We start from the raw sequence: 14,300 nt of genomic DNA on the forward strand, positions 1-14,300 counted from the left end.
TAGTATAGTCTGGTTTGTATTGACTTAAACTATTTTGTTCCCTTTAATTATCAAATTAGTTGCCCAGAAGTGTAAAGAGGACTTGAGCAACTAGCAAGCAGTCAGCTTGATGCTGATTCCAGGAAAGGTTTTAAAACAGATATGTCTGTGCACACTTAGAAAAGAATGCAATAGTTACTAAGAGCCACTATGGGTTTCTCAAAACAAAAACAAAACAAAACAAAACAAAAACCTTGCCAAACTAATCTCATTGTGATAGAATTACAAGCTTGGTTTGTTGTTGTGTGCCTTTAAGTCAATTCTGGCTTACAGCAACCCTACGGTGAACCTGTCACAGAGTTTTCTGTGCTTATAGCAACCCTAAGGTGAACCTGTCTCACGGGTAAGATTTGTTCAGAGGAGGTTTGCCATTGCCTTCCTCCGAGACTGAGATGGTGTGACATGGCCCAAAATCACTCCTTAGGTTTCTATGGCTGAGCAAGAATTTGAACCCTGGTTTCCTGGAATCCTAGTCTAGTGTTCAGATCACTCCACCATATTGGCTGCACAAGTTTGGTAGATCAGGGAAATGCTATGGGTATAGTATATCTTGATTTCAGTAAGGCTTTTGACAAGATTCCCCATGATATTCTTATAGACAAGCTTGTGAACCAGTGGTTTTCAAACTGTGGGGCAGGACCCCCAGGTGGGCTGTGAGGGAGGACATTACACTTGGAGGCCTTGTTCCTTCCACCACTTCCCACATTTTTCTGTCTTAAGGGGAAGAGAAAGGCAAGAAGGGTGCTTGGAGTTTCTTTCCAAGGGGGGAGCAGCAGCAGGAGGAGAGCTATTTCCTTATAAAATGTTAAACTATGAATGTACATGAATATGTGAAGGAAAATATACATACCAAACCAAAAAAAGCTTTTTTTTTTTTTAAAAAATCAAATACAGTGGGGCCTTGCCATCTATGGGCTTGCCATCTGTGGATCTGAGCATCCGCAGACAGCAAGCTCTCAAATGCAACTGCAGTAGTAGCAGGGTGAGGTGGGGTTGGGTTGGGTGATGAGTAGCGAATACCCAAAAGGACAATATCAGGATTCAAAATGACCTTGAGAAACAGGAGAGCTAGGCTAAAGCTAACAAAAGGAATTCCAATAGGGAGAAATATAAGGTACTAAATCTAAGCAGGAAAAATTAAATGTATAAATGTACATTTGTGGCATCTGAATTGAAAAGGCAGTACACGTGAAAAACATCTGGGAACCTTTGTAGACCACAGGCTAAACATGAGCCAACAGTGTGATGTGATAGCCAGAAACATCAGTGCAATTCACCGCTGCATCAATAGCAGTGTAGTGTCCAGATCAAGGGAAGTAGTATTCTGCTTTTCAGACTTCATCTGCATTGCTCTGTGCCATTCTGTGTGTACTACAGTTGAAGACGGACATTGACAAGCTAGAATGTCAGGATATTGACAGGTTGGGAATATCCTAGAGAAGGTTAACAAGGATGATATAGAGGCTTAGAAATCAAGTCTTATGAGGAACAACGTAAGGAGCTGGGGATGCTTAGCTTGAAAAAGAGAAAACTGAGGGGTAACATGTTAGCCACCTTTAAATACTGTAATATCTGAAGGGATGTTTTGTGATGGAGTGAACTTTTTGGCTGCTCCAGAGACTAGAAAACAAGCCAATGGATTCAAGCTACAGGAAAAGAGATTCCACTTAAACGTTAGGAAGAACTTCTTTATTATAAAACTATCTCCAACAGTGCCGAAGACTGGGGGGGGGGTAGTGGACTTTCCTTCTTTGGAGACCTTTAAACAGAAGTTGAATCGCCATCTCTCAGGAGTGCTGCAATTGTGTATTCATCCACAGCTTGAAAATATTTTTAAAACTACTATATATATAAATTCCAAAAAGCAAACCTTAATTTTGTCAGTTTACATAAGGGACACCCTTTCACGACACCACTGTATATAATGGGACTTAAGTATCCAAAGATTTTGGTATCTACAGAAGTTCTTGGAACCAAACCCCAGAAGATACTAAGGGCTTACTGTACTCAAAAAGACAAGATCAGACACTTCGTGTGTGCTTGTCCTAGAAATTCTGGATACAACTTGAAACCTACAGAACACCTGACAGAGCACCTAATCCAATTAAGTGTGCCGTTTCCTCCTACACTCTGTCTTAAGACTCTGATTTAATGCTGACTTTTGGCCACAACATAACAACTTTTGTCTTACCTGTATGCCCTGTTTTTCTAAGCTTCCAGTCTGATGAGTTCTGGCAATATCAAAAGTTGTTATAATTTTGTGACATCTTGCTTAGTGCTATTAAACCTACTGAATTTTAGAAATTACTTTTAATGTAGAAATTCTTCCCTAAGGATCCTTACCACTACATAGGGAACTAACAATGATTAAGTGTAACTATAACAAAAAAAGGACAAGTCCATATCCAGTGACATCCATCGTTGCTTCTCTTTCTTTTTGGCCACTGCCTATCTGCGTTTTTGCTTTGTTATGTCCATGGCCATAGTTCCCTGGTCATATTATATCCCTTGTGATAAAACATTTTTGCTTTATTATGTCTCTGGCCATAATAGGTTCCATAGACCATTGTTCTTCTGGAACTCTGTCAGTTATGCTTAATAGTTCAAATTTGTTTCTTAATTGTCAGTAAATTCTATTGAGTTATTATTCAAATCATATTTTGGTATAATGTCTGGTTTTGATTTCTTCTTCAGCTTTAATTTTTGATATAAGTAGTTCATGACCTGTACTACAGTCAGCATTTGGTCTAGTTTTGGCTGCCAGAATGGAGCTTATCTGTCTTTTGCTTCCAGTTATATAATCTATTTTGTTTTTGTATTGGCCAACCGGTGATGTCCATGTGTATAGTGTACAGTCTTCCTCTCTGGTTGTATGAAAAAGGTGTTTGTAGTGAACAGATTGTTGGCCTCACAAAATTCTATCAGACGCCCACCTGCTTCATTTCTTTTACCTTTTCTGAATTTTCCTACTGTTTTTGATTTTTCTTTGCTTCCTACTTTAGCATTCTAGTTTCCTATGATTAGCTCAAAGTCCTGTGCTAATCAATTACTTCCTTGACTCCTTCATGAGATCTCTCGATTTCCTCATCCTCAGCCTGCATGGAGCCTTATCAACATGATTCAGTCTGACTTTGCATTGTATCCTTTGACTCCTTTTGCCACATATCTCCTTAGTATGAAGGTCACCTCAATTCTTCGTGTTTTTTCATTTCCTGAATAGAACATTATGTAGTTGTCTGAGTCAAAGTGGCTCATTTTAGCTCACTCACCCTAGTATTGTATGTTATGCATTCTATTTCCCTTTTCCTTGGCTTATTCTTCTCACATTCCATGATCATGTAATATATGTGATGCTGTTTCGGACAGTGTTTGCATTATTGAATGTTTCTCCTGCTTGTATTCCTATCTTTTGAGTTTTTCTGTGCCCTTGGCTCATCTGTTTATTGTGATTTTGCCCCCTCTATGTCACAGTTTGTTTCCTAGTCCTGCCTTTTGTTTTGCTTGGGATTGTCTCATCATAGGGTTTTCTTGGTGAGAGGATCTCACAAGGAGGTTCATCTTTGCCTCCCTATGTGCATGTGTTAGTATGGTGTCACTGATGTTATCTCAACATCAGTGTCACCCACCACCACTGCTGCTATCCAGTTGGCCACTCTATGTCGTCCCTCCATTATTTTTACTAGACCCTAATTGAGGTCTTGCCCAACTGTCTTCCGCCTGCTTCCAAATTTGGCTGTGTTTTGCATTCCTGACCTCTTTCAACTTGTCACAGCTTCATTCAGACTGAACATTTCTTCTCTCCTCTTTTGTATTTGCTCATGTAAAGGCCTAGCCATAACTTAGATTTCATTGGTCAGCGAAGGGCATTACAGTGTGTTGTTTCTTACACCACACTTAATGATCATAATAAAATGAAATTTAAATCATATGCCTGCTTCTTCCCATTTAAATTGATGGCGCTCCAAAGTATCTCATTTCAGCTTGATACTGCTCACATTATTTAAACATTTTTATCTGATATAGGAAACTAGCATGAATCTTAATTTTATGAAAGCCCATTCATTATTCCAGACTGCAGCACAGAGTGAAAACTGATGAAGGGCACTTATGGTGTAATTGTGCATTACACTGCTTTATGTTGGCTTAATCTAACTTTTACTTAAAAACAGATTTTTGGCAAATATAGATGTGAGGATCTACTTCAGGATTCAAAGGGGTTATTCCACTGATGGACTGGCTTCTATCAGTGAAAGCAAGAAGAGGCAGGCCTTTCTGTGTGTCCCAAAAAAGCAGGGGGGGTGTACTTCTGGGGATTCTTGAGAATAGGCTTTTGGATGCATAGAGAATTGCAGGGCAGAGGTGACATTATGATGTGCTAGTACAATATTAGATTTACGCTCTATTTTTAAAAATCTAGAAAGTTCCAGCTGGTGGAGGCTGACAGTTTTCAGGATCCTAGTAAGCACAGAGAATGAATATAACCCTTTCTGTTGCAGTGATTAATAAAGTATCTCCTCTGAACATGTAATTTGCATGTGAAGAACATCCTCCAGTACACACAAAAGGAATGTTTACTCCCAATGCAAACTATATCTTCAGTGGGGAGGGATTTCCTCCCATAATTCTCCAGGAAAAGAAAGGGTTAAGCTAGCACCTTGCATACCCACTATGTTCATTCATATTTTTAAAGTCTGCCAATTAGATGCAATTTGAGGCTGATTTTGTGGTTATATATTTTCTCTTTCTCTGAGGTGGCTGATAAAACACAAGTATAATGCAGTCAATTATGTCAGTGATGCATGCAGTGATGTTTTGAATGATTGTTAGTTTTATGTTTTTATTGCTGTTTTATTGCTGTTTTTTATACCACCTAATTAAAGCATAAATCTGGGCCAAACAAAATTAAAGACTTTTCGCATAACTGACACATGCTGTTCATTTGAGAAATCCTAGTGCAGTGATTCCCAAAGCAGGCAGTATAATCCTCCCAGGGGGCGGTGGAAGGATCCAGAGGGGGCAGTGAGGGGGAAAGGGGGCCCTTAGTTAAAACATTGGTGCACAAAAAAGACATGCGAACCAATAGCCTTTTGGACCATGGGTGGGGATGTGGGTTGCATGAAACTTCTTTTCAAGGCCCCTTAAAACCACCATGAAGCCTCACTTTGTTCGGTGATGTCTCTCCTGCTCTTCTCCTGTCTGCACAAGCTCACTCTCTTAGCTGCATCTTTCATTAGTAGTGGCAAGAAGTTCTTGTAAGGAACACCGATCGAGAAGCTACTTGCCTGCACTGGCCTTTGCCACAAGGCTGGAATGGGTGAGAGGCTTCTTGGTCACTGCTCAGCTAGCTGCTTTTTTGCTACTCCCAGAGTGATTGGGTGCAAAGGGAGCAGCAACCAAGATTCGCTATTTTAAATTTGCAGTAGAACAGTAGGCCTATATCAACAAGCTAGCATGAGGGGGCACTAGGGTTGTCACCCAAGCCCCAAAAGTTTGAAGACCATTATCCAAGTGCTTTGCCACTTTCTTCCCCATCCATTTCCCATCCCCTCAAGTTTTGATTGTTCCACAAAAAGCTACTTGTTGTTGTCTTCATATTTTCCTGTAGTGGTGTGTTGGGAGGTGGCGATTCTAAATACCTTGGTCCATCTGTCCACAGCCAGCTTAACCTACAATTCTAACTCTGAAACGTGCTTTTTGTGGCACAGGGGGGCAATAAGCATTTTCATATTAAAATTGATACTACAATATTCCAAGAGGCTTCCCCTTGTATTTGTTCTGTGATGTTTCCTTTTAGATAGTGCACTGGTTTAGAGCATTTTCAGGGTTCAAAGCAAATACTCCTTTGGTCTTCTTGGCACCTGTTGCTGAATACGATCTTAAGAATGTGGGATAAACATTTTGAAATGTTAAAATGTGTTCTGTTTGGTTAAGATTGTAATATGCAAAAATCAGATAATTAATACTCTTTGTTTTATATAGATTGCCCATCCCCTTTCTTTTCTACTTGGATTTTTCTTGTGGCACTAATTCTGTTTTCTCGCCTTCTTTCCTCAAATCACAGAATCTGAAGAGGGTGATGGCAGATGAGGTAAGAATGATCACTTTCAATTATTTCTTTAGCATCATCTGTGTTGTTTGCAACATTTCTTCTTTCCATGAGTTCTGTATGAGGATGCGCTCCATTTTTGTTGCTAGCTCTTTGATGGCAGTTTCTGTTGGCATGCCATGTACATATTGCCTTGCACCAAGCACTTCCTTTTTAAAACTGGGATGTCACCGTCCTTGTGTTTCTTATTCATGTTGGCTTTTGTTGCAAGGAGCTCTCTGTGGGTGTTTGGCTATGGCTTTCTTGCAAAAGTTGGATTCTCTTTCAGGCTGGGTTCTAACCTGATCATAGGAGAGAAATTGTCTTGGCTCCCACTAGATAACCTGCACCAGGAGGCAGAGAGGAGAATACAAATTTCATTTATCTCTCACTGAGGTATTTGATATCATTGCCTGTGCTATCCTTCTTGGATGCCTTGTAGAAGTGGGGCTGGATAGCACCATATTTGTGTGTTTTGGTTCATACCTGCAAGTTGCTGCTCTTACCCCTAGATACTGGATTACAGGAAATCACAAGCATTCATCGTGTCTCCTTTTTTTTAACATACATCTAACCCCACCTGTATGGGATCATGCAAAAATATTTAAAGTATCCTTCTGATGTACATGCGTGTGCTCTCATGAATGTGTGCACCCAAACCAGATTTTACAGAGGAGATGGAAATCCTGAACTAATGTCTACAGAGCAGAGAAAGACGGCCTGTAGGTGAATAAACTGAAACTTAATGCAAATAAGGTGGAAACCCTTTTGGTTTTTGGATCTACTGAAGCCCTTTTGGTTATTAGATCAATACTACCTGGCATAGGCAGCTTCCTTTAAGATTCAGGTTTGAATCTTGGGAGTGCTGCTCATTCTGGTAGGTGCTTGTGTGACAGCAAATATTAAATGTGCTTTCTGTAAGCTGTATCCTTTATTAGCGAATACAGATCTGGACATAGACACAGATGCTTCAGTGACTTCTAGACTCTGCTATTGTAAAATAGAAGTGTTTGGAAATACTAGTTGTTCCAAAATGTCAAGACAATTTTTTTACTGGGACAGATAGGACATATTGGCGGGTTACAGACCGCCAAAAATACGTATTCCATACGTATTAGGGTTAGGAAGGGGCAGTGCTTCCGCACCCCCCTAACCCTAGTACGTATGGAATACATACAAAATGGAGGTGCCCTGTTCATACGGGCGCCGCCATCTTTACGTTTTGGACGCATAGTGTCCAGACGTGTCACGGCGCCTATGACGTCGTGAATGCGCCAGCGGCGCCTCGCGACATCATAGAGGTGCCGCAAGAAGGAGCTCCATTTTGGAGCTCCTTTTTTGCTCTGCAGTGTGGCTGTTACGACTCCCTCATGGAGCAAACGGCGGTGGCGGCAGACCGCTGCAAAGCGGCAGTCTGTAACCCGCCAGAATCTGTAACTCTTCCCACTACCTCATTGTAGTTTCTGCGTGCAATCTTCTCTTGTGCTTCTGTTGCCAGCTTTTTGCTTGTGCTGTCTCTCTGGCATGCCATTGCACCAAGCACCTGCTTTGATAGAGCATGTTGACTGACTTTTCAGACTGGCACACAGTCCCATCTGTGTTCCTCATTCATATTGGCCTTTTCCCAAGACGTGTGGATCTTTGTCTTTGTCTATTGCCTTTTTAAAATAAATAAATAAATAACCTGAACTCTGTCTGCAGCACTGCTTCTCATGCTGATTGCATACCTGTGTCCTCTCTGAGGCCCCAGGTAACTGTTCTTGGATGATTACTAACCTGATCATAGGTCAACCTAATTAATAATGGATAGCAGTTGTTTATCTTCTAGATATGATATTTCAATGGATTTGGGAAAGGAAGAAGACATATTTTTATGAAAATTACATCTAAATGTGCTGCAGGAATCAAGTTATGGGGCATTTTGAATTGCCTACTCCCAGAGGCTGATGCATTCCTGAAGGATGTGGGCCATTTTTCTCCTGACATTGTTGACAGTCATGTTGATGCACTGTATGATTTTTAGAATGAGGAGATGACCCAGGTGACATGATAGCTCTTATGTACAGTTTTCTGTTCAGGAAATCCCATTCAGCTCTGTGGTTCATCACAGTACTGGGAATAGTGAAATAGTTAAAGCAACATGAAGGTTAGAGTGACTTTGAAGGGAGACTGTGACAAATATGACATAGGCTAAAACCCATTTTACAGTTAACTCATTGGGGTGTTAGTGACATAGAAATCTTTCCCATCACCATAACGTCTGCTTAATGCCATCCAAGGACTATACTCGATAGTGAAAGATGTCATATATATTTCTGCACAAATACAATTGGAGAACCCTTTGTGGCCTGCTGTGAACAAATTCCTTAGAAATTTGTGGATAAAATAGCAGTCATTTTTTTTAACTTGGGCTCCACTGGCATGGGGTTGTACTGATGGTGTTCATTGGTTCTACAGAAGTACACTATGCATACCTTTGAGTAGTTCAACCTGAGTATGTGGATTGAATTCTTGTAATGGTGAATCCTACCATATTCATGAATAGTCTTTAGTTCACTGAGGCAAGTTAATACCTAAGAGATGTCAGAAGTTGTGAATACCTCACAGATTGTGTGTGTCTTTCCAGTTATTTAGATGGTGGTAGTAATATTTCCTTACTGAAGGAAAATCTACTTTTAGATCTTTCTGGCTGAACCCCCCCCCCCCCCCCCCCGTAACTTGGTCTCCCACACCCCGTTCATGAAAAAGCTATTTCTCATGACAAATTCCCAAGATTTCCTGAGTAAACTGTGTGATTTCCTTTCCCTCTGGGTTCAGCTTCCCATGAATCAGAAATGTCTGCAGTGGTAATGGATAACTTCAAATTAGGCTATGGGTTACTGCTGCGCTTCAAGGACACTAAATTATAGGGAACCATAAAGTTCTACCTTGTCTTACATTTTCTTTAATAACCATGTGAGTTTTCTGGATGAGGTCATTCCAAAATTTAGTCTGAAGTGACATTGGTAGCCTGATGATGTTCAGTATGTTTGTACACGCCTACGTGCTGGAGTACTTGGAAATTCTGAACCATAGAATTAATGCAGTTTGACACCACCTTAATGGCCAAAAGCTAAAGACATAACACTACAAATCCCACAATTCCATAGGATGGAGCTACAGGACTTAAAGTGGTGTCCACTTTTTTAAAGCCATGGATAGATTGGGTCCTATGTCCATAAAAGAGTGGCCTTTTCCTGTTGACCCTTTCTGTACACTCCTGCCAACATCAAACTGAGATTTGTTGAATGGTCATAAAAGACAGGATCTTCTCAGTGATGATGCCATCATTTCTTTGGAATATTTTTTAGCTTTTGTATGGTCCACCCCCTTTTTTTCTTATAAAATAACATAAAGAGGTCTATATATCTGCAGTTAGGTGATTTAAAAGCAAACAGTACTTCTGACAAGTTTGTCCTGAAAGCAAGCATTTAATCACTACTACTACTACTACTACTACTTCTTCTTCTTCTCCTTCTCTCTCTCTCTCTCTCTCTCTCTATATATATATATATATATATATATATGGGTGATTAACAGACAGAACTATATTAATTTATTAGCTAAATGTTTTGGCTTTTGCCATTTTCAGTTGCTCAGAATATAAGTAACTAACATTTTGCACATACAATTAAATACACTGGTTCTTTAATCCATCTAGCACAGTGCTTCTCAAACCTTTTACCCTTGTGTCCCCCCCTTTTTATCAATATGTAGATGTTGATTCCCTCCCCAACATAGTATATTAATAAAATTATTTTATTTTGTAGTCGTGTTTTCATCCATGCATTCATGTATATTAATATTTTAACATGTTATAAGGAAACATCTCTCCTCTTCCTCATTCTCCTACTCCCTTAGGGAGAGGCTCCAAGCATTCTCCTTGCTTTTCTCTTCTACTCCAGGAAAGAAAAAGTTTGGGTGGAGGGGGGGATCAGGGCTTCCAAGTCTTGTGCTTTCTTGAGCAACTCATACCCCTCCTTGAGATCCTGTCCTACTGTTTGAGAACCACTGATGTAGTGCATATGTGTGTATAAAAGACTAGCACATCCACCTATTTCAAGACTACAAAACCACCACTATTTTTAATGGTGTTTAATGTTGAAAAAATTGTATTGTACTTCCAAAAATACATTTAAAATACCTCCAAAACATTCATCCATAAGAAAGTAACAGAATCTGTACATTTAATAAAAAAGGAGGAATAGAAAAACAGCTTTGTTAATTTTCCCTTTTCTTTATCAGCTTGAGAGATTCACCAGTATGAGGATAAAGAAGGAGAAGGAGAAGCCTAATGTGGCTCATAGGAATTCCTCTGCTTCCTATTCAGATGTTCCTGGCTCAGGTCAGATTCTTCAGGAAATCTCAGATGAGGATGTGCTGGTCCTCTTTGAGCAGATGCTGGTAAGTTGTTTAAACAGCTTTCTTTCTCTGCTCCTAATTAGATATTTGGAGGTGATACTATCAATTTAATATTCACCTTCCCAAGGTAGAAAAACACATCATGATGCATTCACATTTGTTGTTGTTGTATGCCTTCAAGTTGTTCCTGTCATATGGTGATCCTAAAATGCCCCATCATGGGTCAGAAATGAGTAAAGTAAGGCCCTAAAAAGCTTGGCAAGATTTAGAGGTCCACTTTGGTTCTATTTCCATGTTGACAGCATCTTGATAGCCCCTTCCCCTTCTTCCCACACCATTCCTGTCCATGTAAGATTCAAATAACTTCTGGGATTCCAGAATTTTCCTTCTGCTCTCATGGTGATTGAACCTTGACTTATTTGCTACAGAAAAGCAAAAACAACAACATCAACAAAAACCAACATTAATTGGAAAGAGAGACTATAAAATGTGGAACAGTGATGGCAATGCTTCCCTCCTGAGATTTTAACAAGCCTTCTTTGTATTAAAGGACATCTTTTTTTGCTTTTTTCAATAGGTGGATATGAATCTAAACGAGGAAAAACAGCAGCCTCTAAGAGAGAAAGATATTGGCATCAAGAGAGAGATGGTCTCCCAGTACCTGCATACTTCAAAAGCTGTGAGTTCTTGGGCCTTGAAAGCCAAGGTGCAATGATCTCAATCTAGAGAATGCTTCTCAGGATTTGTCCTTTTTGTGATGAACCCTCCCTGTTATAATGGAGGTTTTGTGCCCTCCCTGTTATAATATAAAGAGCTGTTTTAAAAAGTGCTTTTCAGGTTCAGAAAGAGATTAAGCACTCTATGAGGGATATGGAGTTGGTCACACTGTCCTCTGGATTGTACAGTGTAGTGTTTCATGCAGCCACAAGGAAGGAGCTGTTAAATTTGCTCTGTGTGTAATCTAAAAGGAAAACAGAAGTTTCCAATCTCTATGTGGCCATACTGAAAGAGGAGCAGGAAGCCCACGTTCATGTTAACTATGGCTTAATTTGATACCTAACCATCACCACTACCTCTTAGTCTCATTTGTACCCTTGGAATGCAGGGATGATAGTGCTATAGTTTTATATTATTCCAGGCAGTCATTATTTTGGAATGCTGAAAATGCTATTTTAATACAGTACCAAGAAATAGAAAGTTGTGTAAATGGCTCATCTCTTTTAAGTAAAGTAGAGTATTACAAAACAAACCTTTCTTAATGACAAAATATATGTGTTAGAAAGCATTATAAAATTCATAGAAGGATAATATCTTTATTAGGCCCATTAAAGATGCAACTCAAAGATAAATGTTTACAAGTAGAAACTGCAATAAATTGGTGCAATGTGAAGCATTTCTAATCTTCTCCAAAAATGATTCATAGAAAAAGACAATGTGCCCTTGCCTTACGCAGAGGATCTGTTCCAAACCCACCCACCCCCCGCATAAGGCAAATAGTGCGTATGCTCGAGCCCCGCTGGATAGAATGGGGCTCGTACATGATGCAGGGCATTTGCCTGTTGCGCGGCTTTCAGCATAAGCTGAAAGCCGCATAAAAGGTGCTCATGTATGACGTGGGTGCAGTGTATAAGAATAGAGCAATAGCTCTTTCTTTTTAATTACCTTGACATGACAGAGCAAGGTGGTTGTAGTCACCCCACACAAATAAAGTCTGTTAAGGCTCTCTGCATTCCATCTACTGAATCCATTCTATCAATCCCGGGGAGGGGATGGCTCTTGGAATATAGGTTCTTGTTATGTCATCCCTTTTGGATTAAAACAGTTTGGAGAGACTTTTCTGCATTGGGCTATTGGACTGATCTCCTATGCAAGCAAAATGATGTTCAAAATTTTCCAAGAAAAACACTTACTGTATATGGAGCAGGAAATGCCAGATGTCCAGGCTGGGTACTGAAAAGGGAGAGGCAATAAGGGTCATATTGCAAACATAAGTTGGTCAATAGAATGGATCAAATCATTTCAAAAGAAAATCAACCTGTGTTTTATAGATTACAGCAAAACTGTGTAAATCATGAGAAATTATGGTTTGCTGTGAAAGAAATGGGTGTGCCACAACATCTGATTATCCTGATGCTTTGGACAAGATAAAAAGAAATTTAAAATAAATTCAAAATTACTTGAAATTAGTTTTAAACAACATAGAGTGATGGGATACATACTGTATAACAATCTGAAGTCAATATAGCAGTTGTCTCCTGACTTGTCTTTTGCCTTACTTTGTCTATTGCTTGCCATATTCAGTATGATAGTTCTCTAAATATTTCACTAATGGACATTCAAGCTGTGACTTGTTAAAAATTGTAGATATCTTAGATTACATTTAGAAAATAATATTTCTTTCAGTCAGTCATAATAGTATAGAACAAAACTATGTTCAGGAAGCTTGGTTTAGAAACATTTTATAAAATTGTGACATTTCACACATAGTGGTTTTTTATCATAAGATTTGATAAGAATCTTGTACTTAAAGCTATTTTTTTAAAAAACAAAAACTTGTAGTGTGTTGTTAATATTGTAATTCTATAATATGCCTGCTGATTAGCTGAAAGAACACTGTCAGATTGTCAGTTGCTTGACAGTATCATTTGAAAAATGCCTCTGCTCATGTAGCACTGCTCTGTGGTACCAAGCTTATTGATGGGTTTTTAAAAAAGTGAACCTAATGGATACAATTGCTCAGTCCACAGATCATAGCATACTAGGTTTATGCTCTCAGTACCTTTGAAATAAACCCATGGTTTGTGTTGCCATCATATTCACATACTATGGTTTGCACTGCTTGTTTTTATTACCAACCTTCTCCCATTTGCCCTCATTGTTGGTAAAGTGGAACTATGTATGCCATCTTCTTATTGTTAGCTTAAAGTGCAATTAGACAGATTAATGGAAGTTAGACCTGTGTGTGGCAGCTAGTCATGTCAGTTGCTGGCAGCCTTCTTTCAGAGTGTGTGTGCCAGTAAATTGGAGATGATGGGTTTGAACTGGAGGAGGTAGCTTCACATTCTGCTTTGTGGCATTCCTAGATGTGTCTTGTTGTCCCTAGCAATCAGGATATTGGACTGTGGTGAAGCTATCATTTGATCCAGCAGTGCTGTTCTAAAATTCTTCACTATCCCAGGTGGTCAGTCAAATAAACAACTCACCTGCTTGGAAATCTTCAAGCTATTTTGGCTATAGGAATTAATATGGTAACCAAAACTATGCAATTGTTATTAAATGTTGTGGCTTATTACTGAATTCCATCAGTACATCTGAAAAAGTGGCTTCAAATCCACAAAAGCTCATGGTGTAATAAATCAGTTGGTCTCCAAGGGGCGGCTAGATTTCCAAGCCACATTTTATTCTCCTTATGCAGTAATGACCTAGTGCATTCCTATGTTTCTCTCATGTCATTCTTTTCTATTTTCCCCCCTCTCCTCTGTTCCTCATGTACAGTATTTTCCTAAACATTTGCTATTATATCCCACCATATATGTATAATGTATCATTTTATTCTCAGGATTCCTTGCCATTTTTTTCTGACACATTCTCACAATTGTGCTGTTTAAGAGATACTTATAGCTGAAATTTATAGATAAAACTTTGTCCATCTGATATTTGCACCACTCAGAGCAGTGAGTTCTTTTGAAACCAACAAGATAGTATGATGAATTTAAATATATAATTAAAACAGAGAAAACAAATAAAGAATTAAATGTCAATCAAGCATCTATCT

The 14,300-nt window shown here is 39.2% G+C and overlaps 1 protein-coding gene across 1 annotated transcript in view; it reads left to right on the forward strand.

The window, feature by feature from the left end:
- Positions 1 to 14,300, forward strand: part of DIAPH1 (diaphanous related formin 1) — a 123,730-nt gene that overhangs the window by 38,514 nt on the left and 70,916 nt on the right. The window contains 3 exon segments of the mRNA XM_042461824.1: positions 6,101 to 6,127; positions 10,409 to 10,567; positions 11,103 to 11,204. Coding sequence (XP_042317758.1) covers positions 6,101 to 6,127; positions 10,409 to 10,567; positions 11,103 to 11,204 — 288 coding nt within the window.

The sequence above is a fragment of the Sceloporus undulatus genome, chromosome 4 (assembly GCF_019175285.1).
Source record: "Sceloporus undulatus isolate JIND9_A2432 ecotype Alabama chromosome 4, SceUnd_v1.1, whole genome shotgun sequence".
In the NCBI taxonomy this organism is placed as follows: Eukaryota; Metazoa; Chordata; class Lepidosauria; order Squamata; family Phrynosomatidae; genus Sceloporus; species Sceloporus undulatus.